The 18940-nt window shown below is 40.2% G+C and overlaps 1 protein-coding gene and 2 long non-coding RNA genes across 3 annotated transcripts in view; 2 read left to right on the top strand and 1 right to left on the bottom strand.

The window, feature by feature from the left end:
* Positions 1-2509: 2509 nt before the first annotated feature.
* On the bottom strand, positions 2510-6221 carry LOC111267664 (uncharacterized). Its single transcript, XR_002684769.1, has 3 exons — positions 6207-6221; positions 5148-5419; positions 2510-3626 (listed from the first exon to the last, which is right to left on the bottom strand). It is a non-coding gene; the product is annotated as an uncharacterized LOC111267664 (long non-coding RNA).
* Positions 6222-6724: 503 nt separating this feature from the next.
* The window catches only part of SmD1 (small ribonucleoprotein particle protein SmD1), a 37764-nt gene continuing 25548 nt past the window's right edge, over positions 6725-18940 (top strand). The window contains exon 1 of the mRNA XM_022846040.2: positions 6725-6859. Coding sequence (XP_022701775.1) covers positions 6852-6859 — 8 coding nt within the window. The 5' untranslated portion in view covers positions 6725-6851. The remainder of the gene's footprint in view (positions 6860-18940) is intronic.
* LOC111267665 (uncharacterized) lies at positions 7709-9831 on the top strand. The gene is made up of 2 exons (XR_002684770.2): positions 7709-8199; positions 8599-9831. It is a non-coding gene; the product is annotated as an uncharacterized LOC111267665 (long non-coding RNA).

Here is an 18940-nt window from a genome sequence, read left to right as displayed (position 1 = left end):
TGAAGACCTGCGAACACGCGACGTGAGAACCGTTGTATCATAATGCTGCGATTTTTGGTGTGTCTCATAGTGTTTACGGGAACTCTGATTTCGCTTGCTCAGAGTGGATTTGGCGGCGGCGGTGGTTGGGGCGGTGGCAAAAAAGGTGGAGGAAATGTTGGCGCTCTTTTCGCAGCTGGTCTTGGTGGCAGTGCGCTAGGTCTCAGCTATGGAGTGCTCCTAGCGAATCAGGGTAAGGGCAGTAAAGGCGGTGATCATCATCACATCTACAACTACGGTTTCGGAGGTGGGGGTAGCGGAGCTAGCGATGTACAGGTGATCAATGCTGGCAGCGCCTACGGCGGCTATGGCGGCTTCGGCACTGGATACGGCGGTATTGGCGGTACCTATGGAGGAGAAAGCCACGGCAGGAAGTAGATCTCGATGTGGACGTATTGATACGAACACTTGAAAACTATTAGGCGACCAGGACGATTTATTCAGCTCCTGGCACATCAGTTAGTATCAGCTGCTCTGGAAGTATGCCCTGTATTTGTTCGAATCGAATTATAAAGCGTTGTATCATCTTCATGTCATAGAAGAGTCATGAGTGTTTGGTAGCCATATGTCTTGTTGTACAAATCTCCTATTTTGTGCAAAATACTAGTCCATTTAGGTACTATTATCATGTTGAGCTTAGTGCACCTGTAAGTCGTTATGTGATTGTTAGACAAAAGCATGTCTAAGAATAGTGTATTATAATTCTTCTATCTGATGTTGTGAGCGTAACGTTAAGTCAGTGGGGCATAAATGCCAGTACATTGTTCTACATCACATCTGAGATGCTCAGCGGAAACAGCCGTCCGTTTGAACCATTGTCAGATCTTAACTTTGCTGCCAGACGGCCTTCCGCCAGAGTTATCTACGTCTCTTTGTATATATATATATATATATATATATGTGGCGCATATGTGTGTGTGTGTGCGTGTGATGTGTACGTATGTTGAATTAGAGATAAGTTATCGGTCAATAAAGTTTTCCGTGGTGTGTATTACTCGTTATATTTATTAGAAAATTTTTTATGAATTAATTACCTTTTTATGGTCTGTAATACGTACCCGATTATCGTTATATTGCTATTGGAAAATACGTATAACTAGAACGTGTTACGTAAGTAACAAAGACGACAATATGATCCTGTATAGAACAAATCGAGTTAGACAACATAAGGAAACCCTTAGCGTCGAACCAATTTTTACCACCCAATTTGTAATGTTCTGATGTTGGTAGAAAATTCAGCTATAATTACCATAGCTGGATAAAAAGCATGTCTGCTTCACCTGCCTTCGTGATTATAGCCATAGCATAGACCAACAGATATTATTTAATCGAACAATCCGTTTGTTCCACGTTGCAGACGACGAATTTTTTAGCACTAGCACAGCGTGATGGTAAGTTGAGTGGGGCTTTATGACAAAAATGAACAATTTCCTAGTTTATAGGGTAAGAAGACTCTACCTTCAATTTTTATTTATTAGAATACGCCGGATTTACTTAATCCTAGTGATGTTTTTTTTTTTAGCATATCTAATGCTTACTTTCAAATCGTACATTTCAACTCAATATTAGTAGCGAGCAGATTTCGCAAGCTAAACGGTACGCTAATCTTATTACACGCTCTCAAATCCAATACTTTGAAGACGTTTGCTTTAAAACAAGCTGGACTAATAGTTACTCGTTTACGTTTCAAAATTAATGTCTAAGTGAACGTTTCGACAGAATCTGTGGTTTTATTTTTGGACTTTTCAGTTCTATTTAGTGAATATCATGTTTACTGATCGTCAACTACTGAAACAATTTCTTTTTATATATGAGTATGTCTTTCTGTTACGGTGGATAATTATTTATCAGGTCCGGTTTGATATGTTGTGCGTTTATACAAGGTATTTACTTTATTTAGAATAAAATATTGTCGGTGTATTTATAGACGCAAGACCCTTTGTTTTCCAAGTGACAGCCCAATAAAAATAGAAGCAAACAAAACAAAGAGCAAGAAAAAAGCTCATGGTGTTGATTAGTGTAAAATTTGAAGGCCCAAGGGTATACATTCATTATAAATAACACCGCCGGTTCGGTTAAGGTAAGTACACGATAAATACGCTTCTTAACAAATGATCCGATAGCCCTTCTACTGTCCTATGCATATAATCTGATGAAGGATCCCATCATAAAAATTATTGACTTTCCGCCGGATGAATACACAGAAGTTTGTATATAAATGCTGCCTTTTTCAAAATGTTCAAATCAGAAACAAAGTATGCTGTTAGCGTACGTCTCGTAAAAGTGGATTGTTGAAAAAGTATTGGCTGTTCTTAAGCCCAAACTGAAGGAAACAGTATTTTATATTAAACTAATGTTACTAACCCAAATATTCACCATTCTCACATACGATATATGTGACTTCCTGTTATTTCTCCGGTAACACCATAATCCCATCACCATAGGTCTCTAAATGAAAAATTCTCTCAAATTATTTTTACATTCCTTTATTCAAACTAAATCAATACTGAGCTTCTTTTGTAGTTAGCCTATTCAAAATTGGTTAAAGCGTTTTTGTGGCGGACAGCTAGCTTCACGTATCGTTGTTAGTTAATTTTTGCTTTAATTTCATCGTTTTTTTTACGGAACTGGTCGATTACGATGAGGAGCATCTTTTGCCAACCACAAAACCATCATTAAGTCATTTCCTTCAATAACGCATTTTAACCATAAATATCACAACTTTTTTGAACTATGGCCAGCATGTGTGTCTCTGTAGATAAAATTGTAACATTTATTCATTTTGAAGAAGTTCTTCGTTTGACTAAAGGTATTCGAACAGCGCTATCGCACTTATAGCTGTCAAACGACAGCGACGTAACCTGTACGATCTAACTTGAAGTGTGACTTTGAAGCAATCTAGTTAAAAAAAAAAAACAAACACAGCCCAATACGCAGCTAGTATATTATGGAGGATCTGCAAATAAGGATGCTTGGAATCGTATGCACAGAATGATTTCGGAGCCTACCTACTATCTGTTAGGCACTTCTTTGTTTGACTTCACACAGATATTAGTTAACACGGATATCATTAGTTCTTTTTTAGATACTAATTATAGATATCCTCTCGTTTATTTATATGTGTATACAAAACATGCGCAATATATGGTGCGTTGTGACTAGTACACTAAGCACCATGAGTGTAGTACATCGTTGAAAATAAATCTTAATTTGTTACTTATATATATATGTATAGTGCTTAATGCGAGTAAAGTGACATGCGCGCATTTTTCAATACAATGCAATCATCTACCCTTTGTGTCAAGGTTGATAATTTGAATGCCTTCATCAGCATGGGTTCTGTAATTTCCGTAGTTATAAACATGCGTTTTTGCGCCATCATCACCTCCCTGTCCTGACACAAGATAACCGTAGCCCAGCCCTATAGCGCCGCCTGTAGCGGCCGCAAGTAACAACGGGCGGCGAACCTTCTTCAGCATATAATCTTGGATCCCCCCGTGCGCGACTGCTAGAACTGTCGCGAGAACAATAAGACCTGTAAATACTCTCTTCATTTAGTCGTCTTCGTCTGTTGTTGTCGTTGTTGCCTGAAAGATTAAGCGCCATAGTTAGTACCCTCTGCGCGTAATTACCGCTGGCAATACTGTTTTAAACCCTCAAATAAACGCCGTGTGTATATATATATATATACATATATATAGTCCTGGGTATTTTCAATACAAGGACGATATATTTTTGAATAAATTGTATTTGTCAATAAAGGATAGGCGAACTTGGTAAACCAATTAGCAACGCTAAGATCCGTGGAGGAAGTCGCGCTGGCATCGAAATTACCATCTTTGATGGGTCAACTGTAGGAGATGTCTACTCGTGTGCATCAGCCGGCATCGTCCCGGCAGTCAAGGGAAATTCCGGTTTGAGTAAACAGAACAAGCTTTCGTGTGCAGAAAGTGTGGGCGAGCTTCAACCATATGTTGGGGCAGTACGCGTGTGTTTCGGCTTGTCTCAATAATCCTTGGCATTTCGGTTGCTATTGCTACAAGATCGAAGTATGACCCGAATAAATCGCATCTGTGGTGATATTTATTGGTGTAAATCTTTTTGTAAGCTTATCTTGCAATAACTTTTAGGTAGTTCGGGGGAATACAGAAGTAGTGTCATAAACACATGACGATCTTAAAAAATGTTTGCTTTTTTATAAAAAAAGAACTTGTTTTATATTTAGAGATTTGAATTCAATTTACGTTCTGTTCTACGTCTAAAAGTCGGTTCGACCACACGTGGAGGTACTGAATTGGAGAACATCTTCGAGCCTATGCCCTTCCAGTTGAAAAGGCCCCAACATGAATTTGCAAACTTGTCCTATATGAGGCTGAAGGCGTGCTGGCTTTAGGCTAATCTTAAAAATTGCCTATAGAAGCCAACGAGAAAAATTACACTTTTTTTTTTTTAATCAGAATTTAGGTTGCAAGAAGACGGGAAGAGTCGCCTTACTGATAAAGACAATACCAAAGCAGATAATAATAAGGATAAATAGGGAGATGAAAAACTTTATGAAATTATTTATTTGAGCATGTCCCCGTATCCTCATATCCTTAGCAGACATAAATAGAAGAAGGAAACATAGTCGCTTATTTATTTTTGAAAAGTCGAGGAGAGGAAAAGCATTTTTTGCCGTAAGCCTTGCCAAGGCCGTGCACTTAGGCATGTTGACGAATGGGTAGACAATGAACTTTTTAAAACTGTTTTGACACCTAATGGTAATAGAACATATATATGTTCAGTAAGTAACCGATTTTGAAAGCTTTATTTGATTTAGTTTGCGATTTATCTAATTTTTTCGTGTCTTTTTCTAGAACTAAGGCTTCCAATTAATCGAGTTTAAAGCTATATTCTGAAGGGCCTTATCAACCAACTTCCACCCAAAATTGTGTCTGCACTCCTTTTAGAGAACTAGGGAACGATGCATGTTTGAGAACCCAATCGTAGTACTCTTCGAAAACCGTCTGGAATCGTCGGTGAGCTATTAAGGGGATCAATAAGATTATAAGATGATCAGTGCTGAAATAATTATTATTAAAAAATTCTATGAACTGCATTGCTCTCACCTGGAATCTCAGTAGTTCGTTGTTGACGGCTCGCACTAACAGATTAGAATTAGCTGATGTTTTAAATGCTCCGAACGACTAAAATTTATCAATTAACAGATTCCGCGCCAGCAAACGCACAACGTCGGCGTCCGTTATATAGGCGTGCGAATGAGGCAAACTTGCCGACCGAGCAACAAACTAGACCCACTGGTGTGGCAAGGGCAGATTTGCCCCGTCTCAACTTACGTAATGCTTCAGAAGCAGCGATCATAGAACCAGTCTAACACTTACTGAAATTAAGAACAAAGAAATTACTTTATTTTCTGATAGCTTACTTTGACCCATACAATTTGCTGTGGTAACAGCATCAAGTGTTAGTAAACAATGCGTTCGCGGTTGCCAATCAAAGACGGCTAATTCCCACGGTAACTACGCCAATTTGTTGCAGTTACCTAAGCAACCATGCAACCTTGATGCAAGATATATATAATGTTTTCGAGATAAAAAGGCGAATGGTGGGATGTGGGCGCGCATGAGACGTGTGAAATAGCGTAGAGATTTAAACACTTTAAATCGAAATGTTCATGGCGAGCATAAAAAAACACAACCTAACAGAGTAGGCAACTTTTGAGAACTCCTACTACATATTGGTACATACGACACATATTGGCGCATGTTACTTACTCGAGCCGTTATTTTAACCATAACATAATTGTTGCCATTTTTTTTTGTGGTTATGATCCGCTGTTTTTGTTTCTATTATTCCAACTATACATACACCGCATTAGATTTTTTGTCGAGTTCCCACCTCGTGGTTACCGGAAGAATATCGAATCTGCACAGTAGATTATATCCGAATTTCAACCCTTACGCATTCAATATTATAACTTGTAATGGATAAGTTAAATGAAGGTAAATTACGTGGGATATACATATATCGAATATGCTAACAATCGTGAAGACTGACTACGAATTTCAATGATTTTCTATTGGAAAATGGAAATATTTGTGAAAATAACTGTAATTTTCGAAATAAAAAATAATCTCACAGTTGGAATCTATGTTCCTTAAACGTACCGTTCAAATTAGTGGAATGCACCCATTCAGTCGTTGAAGTTAACGTTTACAACGATGAACGTGCGCCGAATAGGAAAAGCCCCAAAAGCCACATAAGGAATTGGCTTTTAAATTAAACCTTTGAGCAATAGACCTAGATGGTAGAAGTAAGCTATCAATGATAGAAATAAAGTGTACAAAATACATTAGCAACTTTACATATTTGCTCAAATGAAACAAACATCAGCAGTCGACTGGACCTAGTCTAGATCATTTCTAGTGGAAATATTTGAGGGTTAATTTAAGTTCAGGAGATTCAAATGGTTATCAATTCCACGGTTGTCGGAGAGTTCTGATAATAAGTTGAGCAGTCACCATACGTTGAGGTACACTTGAAAACACTACACCTGAATGTAACTTTCCCTCGAAAGCGTTTGACCACTATTTTGCATTTGTTCCTGCATGTCGCTGCGACCGGGTTGTTGACTTCCATCTTAAGTGTGCGTCTTACATGCGATGGCTGTACAGAGAAGCTAGGGTTTAATAACCACAATATGAAAGCCAATTTACTTGGTCCTCTAAAAACAATCGTAGAAAACTATCATTTGTGCCATCAGTGATTTCATCACACGATACTGAAGTTATGCTTGGTGTAGCTTTCGCTCGATGAAGTGGTAAGTGGCCTTAATCGATCTATATTGAACAAGCCAGTTTAATTATTATAGTAGAGAAAAACAAATTGAGACTTAACGTTACAGTATCGGTCAACGCGAACGTTTTTATGTTTAATGTTTTAACTACGTGGCGATTGAAGATTCCTGTTTCGGCTCTTTCGAGTTGTCCAGTCGTCCATCTCGTGCCGTAGAGCTTTGCAGATGCAAATATGAACTTTGCTTGTGTCAAATCGTGTAGCGCCCCAAACGTCGAGCTTTCTTTGAACGGTTTTAAAGCTGTTTTGTGCAAAATGTTCTTTGGCGATACCATAGATATTCATGCGTCGATTTTTCCCGATATTTTCATAAACGTTTTCCGTAATCGGTCGACCGCTATGAGGAATATCGAAGTTCTTCCGATGTCGTTTTTTTTTTTTACAATAATACCATAATAATTAATATACCAACTTTTTTTAGCGGTCTTTCTTTGTAATCCCGGCGTGTGTTTCTTTTTTATTTTCGTGGTAGCTTGCTTCATGTTTGAATCGATCCGATACGAGCGCATTTACTGCTACCAAAGCCTGGCTCTCAGATTACAGTAGCGCCAACTCGACGTGACTCATATTAGCTATATATACGTAAACAGATGCGCAGATCTCTCTCTCGCGCGCGATACTAATATATATATATATATATATATATATATATGCAGCGCCGACGCTTAGTTCTCTAGATCTTAGTTTCTAATTGGCTCTTAAAAGAAAACAATTTTTTAAACGATGAATAACGTCAAAATAAATCCTAGTTGGAATTTATCTGTCTTCCTGAAGGCTATCCACATTGCGTAGGTCTTCTACATCAGCAATGAATATCATTTAGTTAATTGTATATAGAACATAAGCGAGAAGAGGCAGTATCTAGCCAGCACATCATCCAAAGTTCATAATGGTAACAAAAAAAAGCCAAACGAATATTGGATGGACAGACAATTGTGGTCACGTTAGCGCCACCAATTGTCTACGGCAAGCCCACAATTCGAATACATCCGTTACAAATGAACCCTTGAGAAGAGAATATCTCCACAATTTGTGTGCAATTTCCCTAATATGAATTCAAGTTGTCAGCGCAGTCTATGAAAACGATAAAGAATTCCACTAATATCTAACCGTGCAGACAACATTCCAGCGTTCGATAGATGATCAATATGATAGATCGGGCGCAAGTAACGTGCACCAAAATCGTGACGTGCATAGTTGAGTCAGTAGTGCAGCGTGTCTAGCTTATTCTATGTCGTCTCATTCCTTTACTGCGACAAGGGAAACTCGAAACAAATCCGTGAACTGACCATCCGCCATCCTGGCGTAAGTGTATATGAGTGCGGTTTTGTTAAGTAGAACGAATTTTAGTGTGTATAGGATAGACTATGGGTCTTGGTAAACAAGAGTGTGTCATTAACGTTGGATGCTGTAACCTGGAGCAGTTTTCAAACTCACGCTTATTTTTCCTTTCTCTTTTTTTCGTCATACCGTAAACAATCTTCAAAGCCTGTTCCAAGGTTGGCGATATTGAAGAAACGCATTACTGCTTCTAGCCGCGCTGTCTACTGTTTTGTTGGTGAACGCTGATATAATAGGTTACCGGTACAACCATTGCGTCTGGCGTGTAGCAAATGTGCCAATGGTCATAATCAGTTCACCAGCCCCTAGCTATTTACCATACGAAATAATGACTAATCGATTTAACCGTATTTGCTTTTACAGTAACTCCCCGGCAACTTCTCCAGTTTCCTGTACCACTTGAAATTGTCTAGTAAAAACAAACACAATGGGGGCATCGTCTAGCATAAACAAACGGTGTCCCGCCAATCTTCCGGAGCATTGGCAGGTAGTAGCCATAGAAAGAATTCATAAAATAAGCGAGTTCTTGAGCAAACGGGAGCTTGAATATCGGCGGAAGCATAAGAAAGGCGACAAGCAAGCAAAAACGATGTTAGCTAACGTCAAATCGAACAGCAGAATTCTGCCTATTGCCGAGGCAGCCATATGTCGTCTTGTAGACGCGGGTCAAATCATAGAATGTCCCGAGATAGATTTAATTGAGAATGTACTTGTCCGCTTAGAAGCCGAGCCAGCTCAGCAGATCTCGAAACAAAAATTCGAAGCAATAGCAAACATAATGAGAAAACCGAAGAAGTTTTGCGGTGCTTGAAATTAAACGTGCTTGAAAACCATTGACAGGTGTGGTCTGCTTGACCCGCCAACAAGATGATGGTGATAACTGTAAACGTAGAGGGCAAGCGCTCTCGGAGGCTGATCAGCGAGTGAGTGACTGAAAGAAAGAAAAATAAGCATCAGTAGTTGAATGTAATAATGTAGTAAGACGTCTCGATTTTTTCTTCGGTAGTGGTCATTGTGGCCGATGCCAACTAGAAGCAATGGTTCATTTAGGATATAGTTTTTATCTCATATCTGATTTAAATCATTTTTGGGGTCCACTTGGTACGAAACAGGAAGTGGATAAAGGGCAAACATTTTTCGACAATAGCCAAAAAACCTAATGGTTATCGCTGCGACAATTCTGATTGCTACATTGCATTGCTAAGAGATTGTTACATTAACGAGGTGTTAGTGAGATAGAGGACTTTAAGAGTGTTATTATAACCAATCGTCGTGATATAATTACTATTATAGATTTGTAACTACTTGTATTGAGAAATGGTTTCGGTTGTGATAAGACATTGGTTCGCGCTAGATGCTGATGGCGATGATAATACTTGGTTTTTGCGTTTACCGCACACGTGTACATAGGTTCCGCACTTGTTGTGGCCACTGCTGTGTGCGACACCTAAAGTTACGATATACCCAGCATGCCTAATAATAGCATGCTTAATTACCTTTTAGTAAGTTGGCGTATATCCTACTTAAAAGTGACCACAATCTAGATATGCAGAAATCTAAAAATAAAGGCGAAAATTTAAACTTCTTTTTCCCCCATTTTCCGTGTCAAAATCTTATTAGTGTTTGTCATGATCACTATATTCTGTGTGCTTTATCATCGAAGTTGACGATGTTTATATGAGCAAACATTTGTTCTGTTATTAGGATGATCCGCTTAACTAGAAAACTAAACCAGTTATTGCAAGACGTTTTCAGCAGCTGTTAAAGCCTTCGATCCACTAAGCGACCGAACGATCGTCCTCTGTACGCATTTAGACCTTCCTTATCCGATTGCTTGGATTATTAATTCATTTTATGAAACAGATAAAATGTTCTCGACAAAATTCTCGTGGGTACTATCTTTTAATTAGAACGCATAAAACAAACTGATACAGATTAATTTATAAGTAAATGAAGACTTGGCTTCAAAGTGTCCTATAAAAGGTCAAGTGTTTATCATTAATTTATAAATTTTCCAAAAAAAATACATTTCTAGCCGACCCGGTGCCGAAGTCTAGTTGTGCAACTAGATAGCGTGCGTCAAATCAGCATTGTCTGGACTGCTGCGCCGACAGCAGTTCCTACGATACAACTTAAATCCGTTTTATTGTATTTGTTTTCTATCTTTATTGCAATTACTTAAGTATCCGCGGCTCGTTTGAGTCTAGCACTAATAGTACTTCTCGGTTAGTGTATTTTTATAGGGGAGGATATAATACATTGTTGCGAACACCGGGGGCCAAGTGACACCTGGACACCCACCCACTGTAGTCCCAAATCTAGCCTCGCTGGGTAAAGTTCCATCGAGACTAATACGACCCTCCTTTCACTCTCTGCCAGTACGGAATTTCACTGAATAGTACTACAGATTGGCAGAGAAAACAATTGGCCATGGTCATTTCCGGGGCCTCCGCCTTGCAGATTCGCTAGGTCCCGATATTTGTGAACCTGGAATTCTGGTCGTCACGTCTTATTCTGCACTGCCGCCCGACGCGATCTTTCTTTCAGGACCTCTCTGGCTGTAATCGTTTCAAGTGTTCACCTTTTAGTGGTTACTGCATATGAACTCCACATAAATTCTGCTAGTCCCTAAAGAAGATATCTACTCCATTCCATTTATTAGATCTTGTTTGTTCTGGTTGTTGTCCTTACAGCCTCGAAACTGATATTAATAACATGTGGATGGGATCATCCTCTGCTCTTGGTTGCAATGCACACATGTGGGATGTAACTTTCCCCATGTGTAGGTATGAATGAAAATACTCACAGCCCGTAATAATCTATAGCCTACGTTGCAGTTTACTTTTCCCTCGGCGCGCTCCAGTCGTTTCCTGTTTATATTTAGGATTAGGTCACGGACTCCAGTTCCCGAATTTATGACTGGTATAGCCCATATCTTCATAAAAGCTTCACGGTTTAGTTTGTCTCCTCTTCAATTTTTGTTAAAGCTCTACGAGGGTGTTCCAACCAAGGCAAAAGTCGCTGACGTATTGACTGTCCTATATGCTTGAAAAATTCGCAGTGCAGCTGTTCGTTGTAACTCACGGAAAAGCTATTCAGTTATCACGAATATATTTCAATCAACGACGATTAGAACCAAACTAAGGAACGGAAAAGGATCATTGACTCGGCGACCGACATCAGAAGCTTTCGTCTGCACGCCTTCTTTGGTCTATTTATATGAACCAAGATCCTTAGCGTTCACCGTTTCATGAGCTTTGGCCATAGCCCTCTAAGGTAAAATAATCCGCTAAGTTCGGGCGTATGCGCAGATATACAGTATACTTTACCATCCTAATTTGTTTATTCATTAAGTGGAGACTGGTTTCTTACACATGTTTTCTTCCTGTGAGCAGAATACCCTTGTTCTTCTTTGAAGCAAGCTCCAGCACATTTTCTGTCAGCCGATCTTACTGTTTTAATAGCCTATAGCTCCGTCTCCGAAGTCATTTTTGCTCGTACCATAACAGCCAGGTTGTCTGCATACGTAAGGAGCTCCACTTTGCTCAAAGATCTCGCAGTCCTGGGACATCATCGTATCCAATGTTTCATAGAATTGAACATAATATAAAGCCCTGGAATACATCGGCCGTTATTGGTAATGTTATCCCTCATTGGTTGTGCGATATTTCTGCTCATTACCATTCTGTTCTTCAGGTAATTAGATATTACGCGCCAGGTAGGTCAAGGTAGGTAGTCGTTTCAAGTGCTGTCTCTTATGGGAAACTGTTGAAAGCACTCTTGACATTTAGAGTATTGCCATAAATAGCTTAGCTTTCGAGTCTTAAAAGGCTAGCCATGTATGAGTTCGGCTTTGGCTGCTGTACCTGGTATCATTGTTAGGACAACGTGAAGGATATATTAGCCTATGCTCCTCAACGAATAACTGCAGCCCGCCCCTAGCGATTACTTCGAAGCCTTTAGCCATTACCATTTTATCAAGCAGAATATACCCCGTTTATCTTCGGGATAAGCACCATTTTTTTCGAGGCGGCCGAGAGCGAAATTTTGTGCATGCTTTTTGTGGCTACGGTAGCCATCATATCTGAAAATTTTTTGGAAAGGATTTGACCGCTAAAGGCGGGGTGCCGCCTGGCCCTGGTGGTTCTTGTTTGATCCACCCTATTGACGTAAGGATGTCAACCGCCGTGACCGCTGATGCCTCGTTCCATAGGCCTATTGCTGTCTCTCAAATGTTGTAACTTTTCGTGTCGAGGAGCTATTTCCTTGCTTGTCGACGGCTTAGGGCCCTCCTTATTTATCCTCTAGCGGTCTTATAACCTCATTAAGATTTATAAGGAAGTCCTAACAGCGCTTTTGCTTATAGCGCGCTTGAACTTTGTCGAGCGTTATCGGTATGAAATGAGTAGGCTCGCTATCATTTCTGAGTCGCCTCTAGATCTCTTGGCCTATTCGCAGTTCTTCGGCGGCAGGGGGGTCAGTACTTGGACTGTATACGTTTCCCCCTCCTATTGATTATTTCGCTTGCCAACTTGCATGCGCTGCCCAAGATTCGTCCTCTGTTCCTATGGGTGTCGCTTTTTCTGATTACTTTGCTTGAAATATCTACTAGCGCTTTTGTGCTCCGTGACGGACTTTCGATGCAGCTGGTGGGCATTATTTCTTCGCTGCTGATTGTGAGGTCTACGTGCTGTTCCTGCGCTACCCGACAGAACATTAGCTTTCCTTTTATGGATTATTCGAAGCCATTGGCTCGTACTGATAAACCCCCGTACCTTCAGCCCTGTATTAAAGTCTCCTGCAAAACAAGCGTTGTTTGGCTGCAGCGTGAAGCCTTCAGGTCGCCTAGATAACATTTGTACTTCTCAAACACGCATTCGACGCGACAGAGCAGAGATATACCCACACCTTCTCCACGTCTTTCACTTCTCTACACACAAACCATTCGCCGTTTTGCAGGTGCTTCTGTGCATATTTCGTTCTATCCGATATTTTATCCACTATAATCTGCATAGGTTGACCACGATTGCTATTGCTGCGCTACTTTAAGAGGCATGATTGGCTCGGGTTGACAGTTCGGTGGTTGAGGTTTCCCTGGATGGTCTGCGTTTAAAATAATTTAACCTTCTGCGACCGTTGTTCTCCCTTACTTACAATTGTCTCTGCTGTGGGCCGCATTCTCATTTTCTGATTGTACCTTGGTTCAGGCAGTTTTTTTTAGAACTGCTTGCTTCCATTTCAAGACTACCTCCTTGAGCACAGATCAAGCAGACGAAGCGACCGTGCTCCTTATACTCGTAATATTGTGAGGCATCTCTGAACATATTTTGGAACTTCTCGCAGTTGAAAGATGTGGAAAGCAAAATTCACTCCTCAATTCGACACCCCAATGTCATTGGTTTTTACGAAAGTAGCTTATTAACAGCACACGGAGGGAGATAAGTCAGGGATTGTAACCTCGCATTTTTGCCCATGCAGAGGTTCTCCGTGCCTATGCTGACGTCAGTTAGAGCCAATCTCCTTCTCTACAAGACTGGCAATTAAAGAAGGAATCCACGTTACCTAATACCACGGCGTAGGAAGCTTTCAAAACCCCTCTCGCTCATCAATCACCACATCCGCCTCCTGCCGTCAATTACCACATTTGCCTCCTGCTGTTAATTACCACACCGGTAAATCCGACTAATCCCACCGCTTTCTCTCATCCATATTCGTTAACTTCGAAGCTCTTTCCTTGCTTGCTAAAACTACACATCAACGTTTATCAACCACATCCGTAGCTGTAGGTATTAATAAATGAGGACGGATGTCAATATGTATTCCTTTGATCCCGAAGGTTCTGCACTTTGGCAGCTCTCATATTGAGCCACCACCTCTCTGACCTGTAAATATATGTCAAGGCCATGTGGAAGCGCCTCAGAATTTATTGTTCGGTTTGAGAATGCTTGCACGCTTGCCTCTCTTCTCAGATGAACCGGACACTTGCTCTTGAATCTCTGGTCTTACGATGATTTCGTTCCGATGATGGTCCGCCCGTTGCATTTTACTGATACCAGCTCCCAGACATCATAAGGACCTTTGCATTCGACACAGTCCTCTATGCCATACCATACGAATACACCAGATCTTGCTTCTCGCGCTGGGAGTTTAAACCTTAGAAGCGAATCGGCACGCTACAGCATACCCAGAAGCCTAATTTACTATGCACGCTGACTAAGTGTGGCGGCGGTTCGGCTTCAGTTATATATTGGTGCATTGCGAGCCATGTGGAAATTTAGGATAGGTCAGGTGGCAAAGTTACAGTCAGGTAGTTTCCGAAGTCGTCACACAGAATTGATGTCATACAAAGGACGCTTTCGAACTCAAGAAAATCCAACATGGTCTTGCAGAAACTGCCTTTCCTGGATGAACGCGTACAGGTTTTCATCAGCTTCTCAAACCCGCGCAAAATGTTCTCTTATAGAAATGGTGCTCCCTAGGGAAACCGCCTAAATAAACGCATTTGAATTCATCCCACGTCACTTTGCTGCCTAAACCGAATTCGAACCGTATTGAGCTGAACCTAGCAAAAATCCATAAGCAATCCTAAACGGACGTTTATGCAACCAGCCGTAGATATCTGTTGTTCCCAAAACTGAAATCCATTGGCCAGGTTTTGAACGGTTGAGAAATGTGACCCTCGGCAACAACGCGACTTCCTCCGCGGCGTCTGCGAAACGCTCCACGATAGCCCGTCACCTTGCAGCTCCGCTGACCACTTCATTCATCCTTGATTTGGCAATTCTTTTGGCTCGGATGGTTCGCTTTCCTGCACGAATTGAAGACAACGACGCACTAATACCGGCATAAGTGCGATTTATTTGTTCTACATCTAGTGTCTGTATAGCAATAGCGACAAAAACATATTATTATACAACCTAGTATATTATTGACACGCACCGTGATAATATATATATACACATGTTACAGAATTATTGCATTCTTTGGTCAACCGTTAATGCCGTCAACTATAAATATATGTTTATTAGCTGGACGCTATCTTGTATATTGTGAGATGGCTTCAACCACACGCCATAAAGCATGCCAGTTTTTCTTTTATTGAAAATTGTATTTCTATTCACTATACTTCTGAACTGCAACCGCTTCGTGACCTGACTATGCATTTTTCCCAACATTGCATCACTTGATGTTCTTGTCGTTACCAGTAACGGAGACACATTTAATTTTCCTAGTGAATTTATCGACTACACCATTTGCTAATTCCTTTTCTGTAAATACTGGTATTCGCTTCTAATGTTTTCAAAGTACCCTTCAGCGCAAGCGAATTTACACGACGCGCTCCTACAGACGATATGCGCCATAATATGTACACATGAACGTTTCCCTACACTGTGCCGTCGTCTATGCCTCGATTATACTCAAACTAAACAAAATCTTCATTTTTCGATTTGCTGTAATCTATTTCCTGTTGGTCAAATGTTTTTCCTTCTGACACAAATGACATTTTTTTGACCTATTTCAGTTTGACGCCTCTAACTGCCAGTCCCATCTGGCCTGCAAACAGCCCACAAACTTCTTATTGGAAGTGTTTTGATGGGAGTAGCAGAATTTATCGATGTACAATGAACGGAAAGGAACGTAGGATATGAGATTTAGTTACCCTATCATATGTGCAGCTGTGATATAAGTGTTCATATTGCTTGGACGCCAAAAGTCAGGTGCATCGGCTGTTTGATAATACGTTTTATTGATGCAGTAAGCTTTGTCCGGTATGCTAGACGTTTTTGAGCTTTGAAATGATCAGGTAGCGAATGCCAAAGTGAGGTTTATCTTTTTCTTTTAATTTTTTCTAATAATTTTAGGCAAATTATTTAGATAAATAGTTTTCGTTTTACTCTTGGCTTTACAATACGCCTCAATAACCGTATTAAAAAAAAGATAAGCGTTGCATGCGATTTCACTGCGCGAAGATTCTACTGGTGTCACCTTGATACTTTAATTTTGCAGAAAAGCATAGAAATGACAGTTAAAAAATAAAACTTATGTTGCTGAGTATGTAATGCCATACCGTGCAATGTGAAAGGTATAGTTAGGGCAAAAAAAGGAACCAGCTGAACAATCTTCACCCATAGTTTGTAATAGTTGCGATTGATTTTGAGTGAACTATGGTGTATGACGCATCGATTTGTATGATAACTAACGAGTGTAGTATAGTAGATATTGAAAGTACTCTCTGTTATATTGACTGCTACTATGTTGCAGTGTTTAACATAAGGCAACCTATTTTTAACCTCGGTTATGCGAACCTGGTTGATCTGGGCTTTTCCGCCGCGCGAGCACCTAATAAATCCATGTTGTGCATTTTTATTCATTACGGTTTAGTCATTATGTGTGTTGCCGCAGACCCTGAATTAATAAAGCTTCAAAATTGAATTTATCTTTGTCTTGTAAGCCTGAAAGATTGGAGGATGTTTGGATTCTGTCCCTCTTCCTGGCTGTCGCCATTGCGAGTACAAGACAGTAATAAGCCTAGAAGAGACATTCAACGAGCCAGATCCATGGGATACACAAGGCCACTTAAGGATATTTTTGATAGCTATAGTTTAGCTGAGAAGACTTTAAAGAAGCAAGTCCCAAAAGCAAAAAAGAACGCTCTAAAGAGTTCAGAATAATTGCTGAGGACGCCCGTATAAAAAGGTCCGAGCGAAAACAAGAAAGAACATGCAAATTTACCAAAAGAAGGAAAAAACGAGGTAATTTTTTAAGGTTCCCTTACTTACCCACAGCTCGGTCGCATCCTCTAAGAGAAACAAGGAGTCGTAAAGCTTTCAAAACACTCAGAAAGTAACGGCCTCTTCTCTAACAACCAGTACGATTTCAGAAAATACCATTCAGGTTTGTCTATTATTAATAGAATTTTACGTCTAAGTTGAACAAGTCAGAGAAAGGAAGACACAAACAAGAAGTCTATTCTCAGCGGCTCTTTTAGTTGTCAATAACGCTTTTAGCAGTTTACCCCAGATGACAGTTCTTAAATTCCTTCAGGATTAAAAGGTGTCATCACAACACATCGTATCGATCCACTCAGCATACGCGATCAGCAGAACAGTTACACACAGCGGAACTACTTTCCCCATGATCATACAGATCTCACAAGGATTCTAGTTTACAATAGAATCCTGTGTATCCAAGGTCGATCTCTAGGAGTTGACCGATTGCCTATGCAGTGAGTGATCTCGCAGCCATGGTCACTGCCCGGAGGCCTACGATTCAGAAAGTAGAATTAATCAGCCCTTGGACGAGATCTTCACATGGATAAAAAAAAAGGCTCGAAACTGGCTCGTGTCAAGTCCGAAGCTACTCTGTTTATAGGTAAAATGAAGCTATCCTAAAATAACGCGCAAATCAAACATAGCGCGAAATATTATTTCTAACAGACTATGTACCGCATGAAGGAAAATGAAAATCCCTCGTGACGGTCGACGAGCATGTTGCTATTGTTGAGCCCTGATGCTGACCATCACCGCAGCTGCTAAAAATCTACGTAAAAGACTATTACAAGTGCTTCACCCTTTGTGTTAATAGTATTTCAAGTCTATAGGACGGTTAGCACCATTACGGTTTTAATTCTAGCGAAAACAATCCCATCAGATCTGAAAGCGAAGGAAAGACAAAAGAAATAGAACGTCTGCATAGAAGATATGAAAGAAGATTTAGTCAAAGAATGGCAACACGAATGGACTGCTATACCAACCAAAGAACTAAGTTCAAAGATGCCATTGTTCATCTTAACACTTAACTAGAGAAAGTCTGAGGCAAATTTTTTTGTCTTGGCAGAGTCCTTAAGTGGATATGGTCACTTCAAGGCATATCTACTGTGAGTAGGGAAAGCCTCTTTGGATATTTATTTTTTCTATTTGGACGAAACATAGGACGACGCCTTTCACACACTATGAGTATTCTCTGCACTGAAACATATGAGGGATAAGAACATGTCAGTAAGCATCATGTCCACAGAGTACGATGAACTCAACAGATTTATAGGGCACATTTGCTTATCGAGGGAGTGCGTCAGAAATGACGATGCATTTACCAATTAAATACTCACAGCGAACATGAGACTGGAAAGGATAAGACTAGCTACATTCATAGGTGCAAAAGACAATGCTACTAGTTTGGGTTCATGGGATGAGTGACCCAGCCCGTTTGACGTGGTGGTGAATCAAAACATGATAACCTCGGCCAACTCATCCGCTAACATCCACCGTTTCCTTCTAAAAGCTCGTAGTACCATTAAGAAAAGACCCGGGCTAACACGGGGTAAAGGAAAAATTGAGGCTTAGCGGGCAGTGGTCTCTACGAAACGAGGTCCATCGCCACGGTTGAGTCTCACATCTAGCCTGCATTAGGCAGGCTTAATTCTTGTGGGGAGTGATACTTGGATAAATGTGAACAGAATGCCCAGTTTTCAAAGAAGATTATTTGAGGCTGCACCAAATTAAATGACACAATTATTTGACATAATTATCTTATTGAACAATTGTACGTATTACGCAACAACCCTATGTAAATTTACATAATAACAGTGTGGTGCGGCATTTAAAACAAAGAATTATTTAGAATATTCATTTCTGATGGTACAATGACTGGTGCCAATATCTTGATTACACCTCTACTTACACAATTTGGTAAAGAAAATGAATTT

The sequence above is a fragment of the Varroa jacobsoni genome, unplaced genomic scaffold (assembly GCF_002532875.2).
Source record: "Varroa jacobsoni isolate VJ856 unplaced genomic scaffold, vjacob_1.0 scaffold_1207, whole genome shotgun sequence".
NCBI classification, from domain to species: domain Eukaryota; kingdom Metazoa; phylum Arthropoda; class Arachnida; order Mesostigmata; family Varroidae; genus Varroa; species Varroa jacobsoni.
The sequence above is the reverse complement of the archived record's forward strand: the minus strand, read 5'-3'. Positions and strand labels throughout refer to the sequence as shown.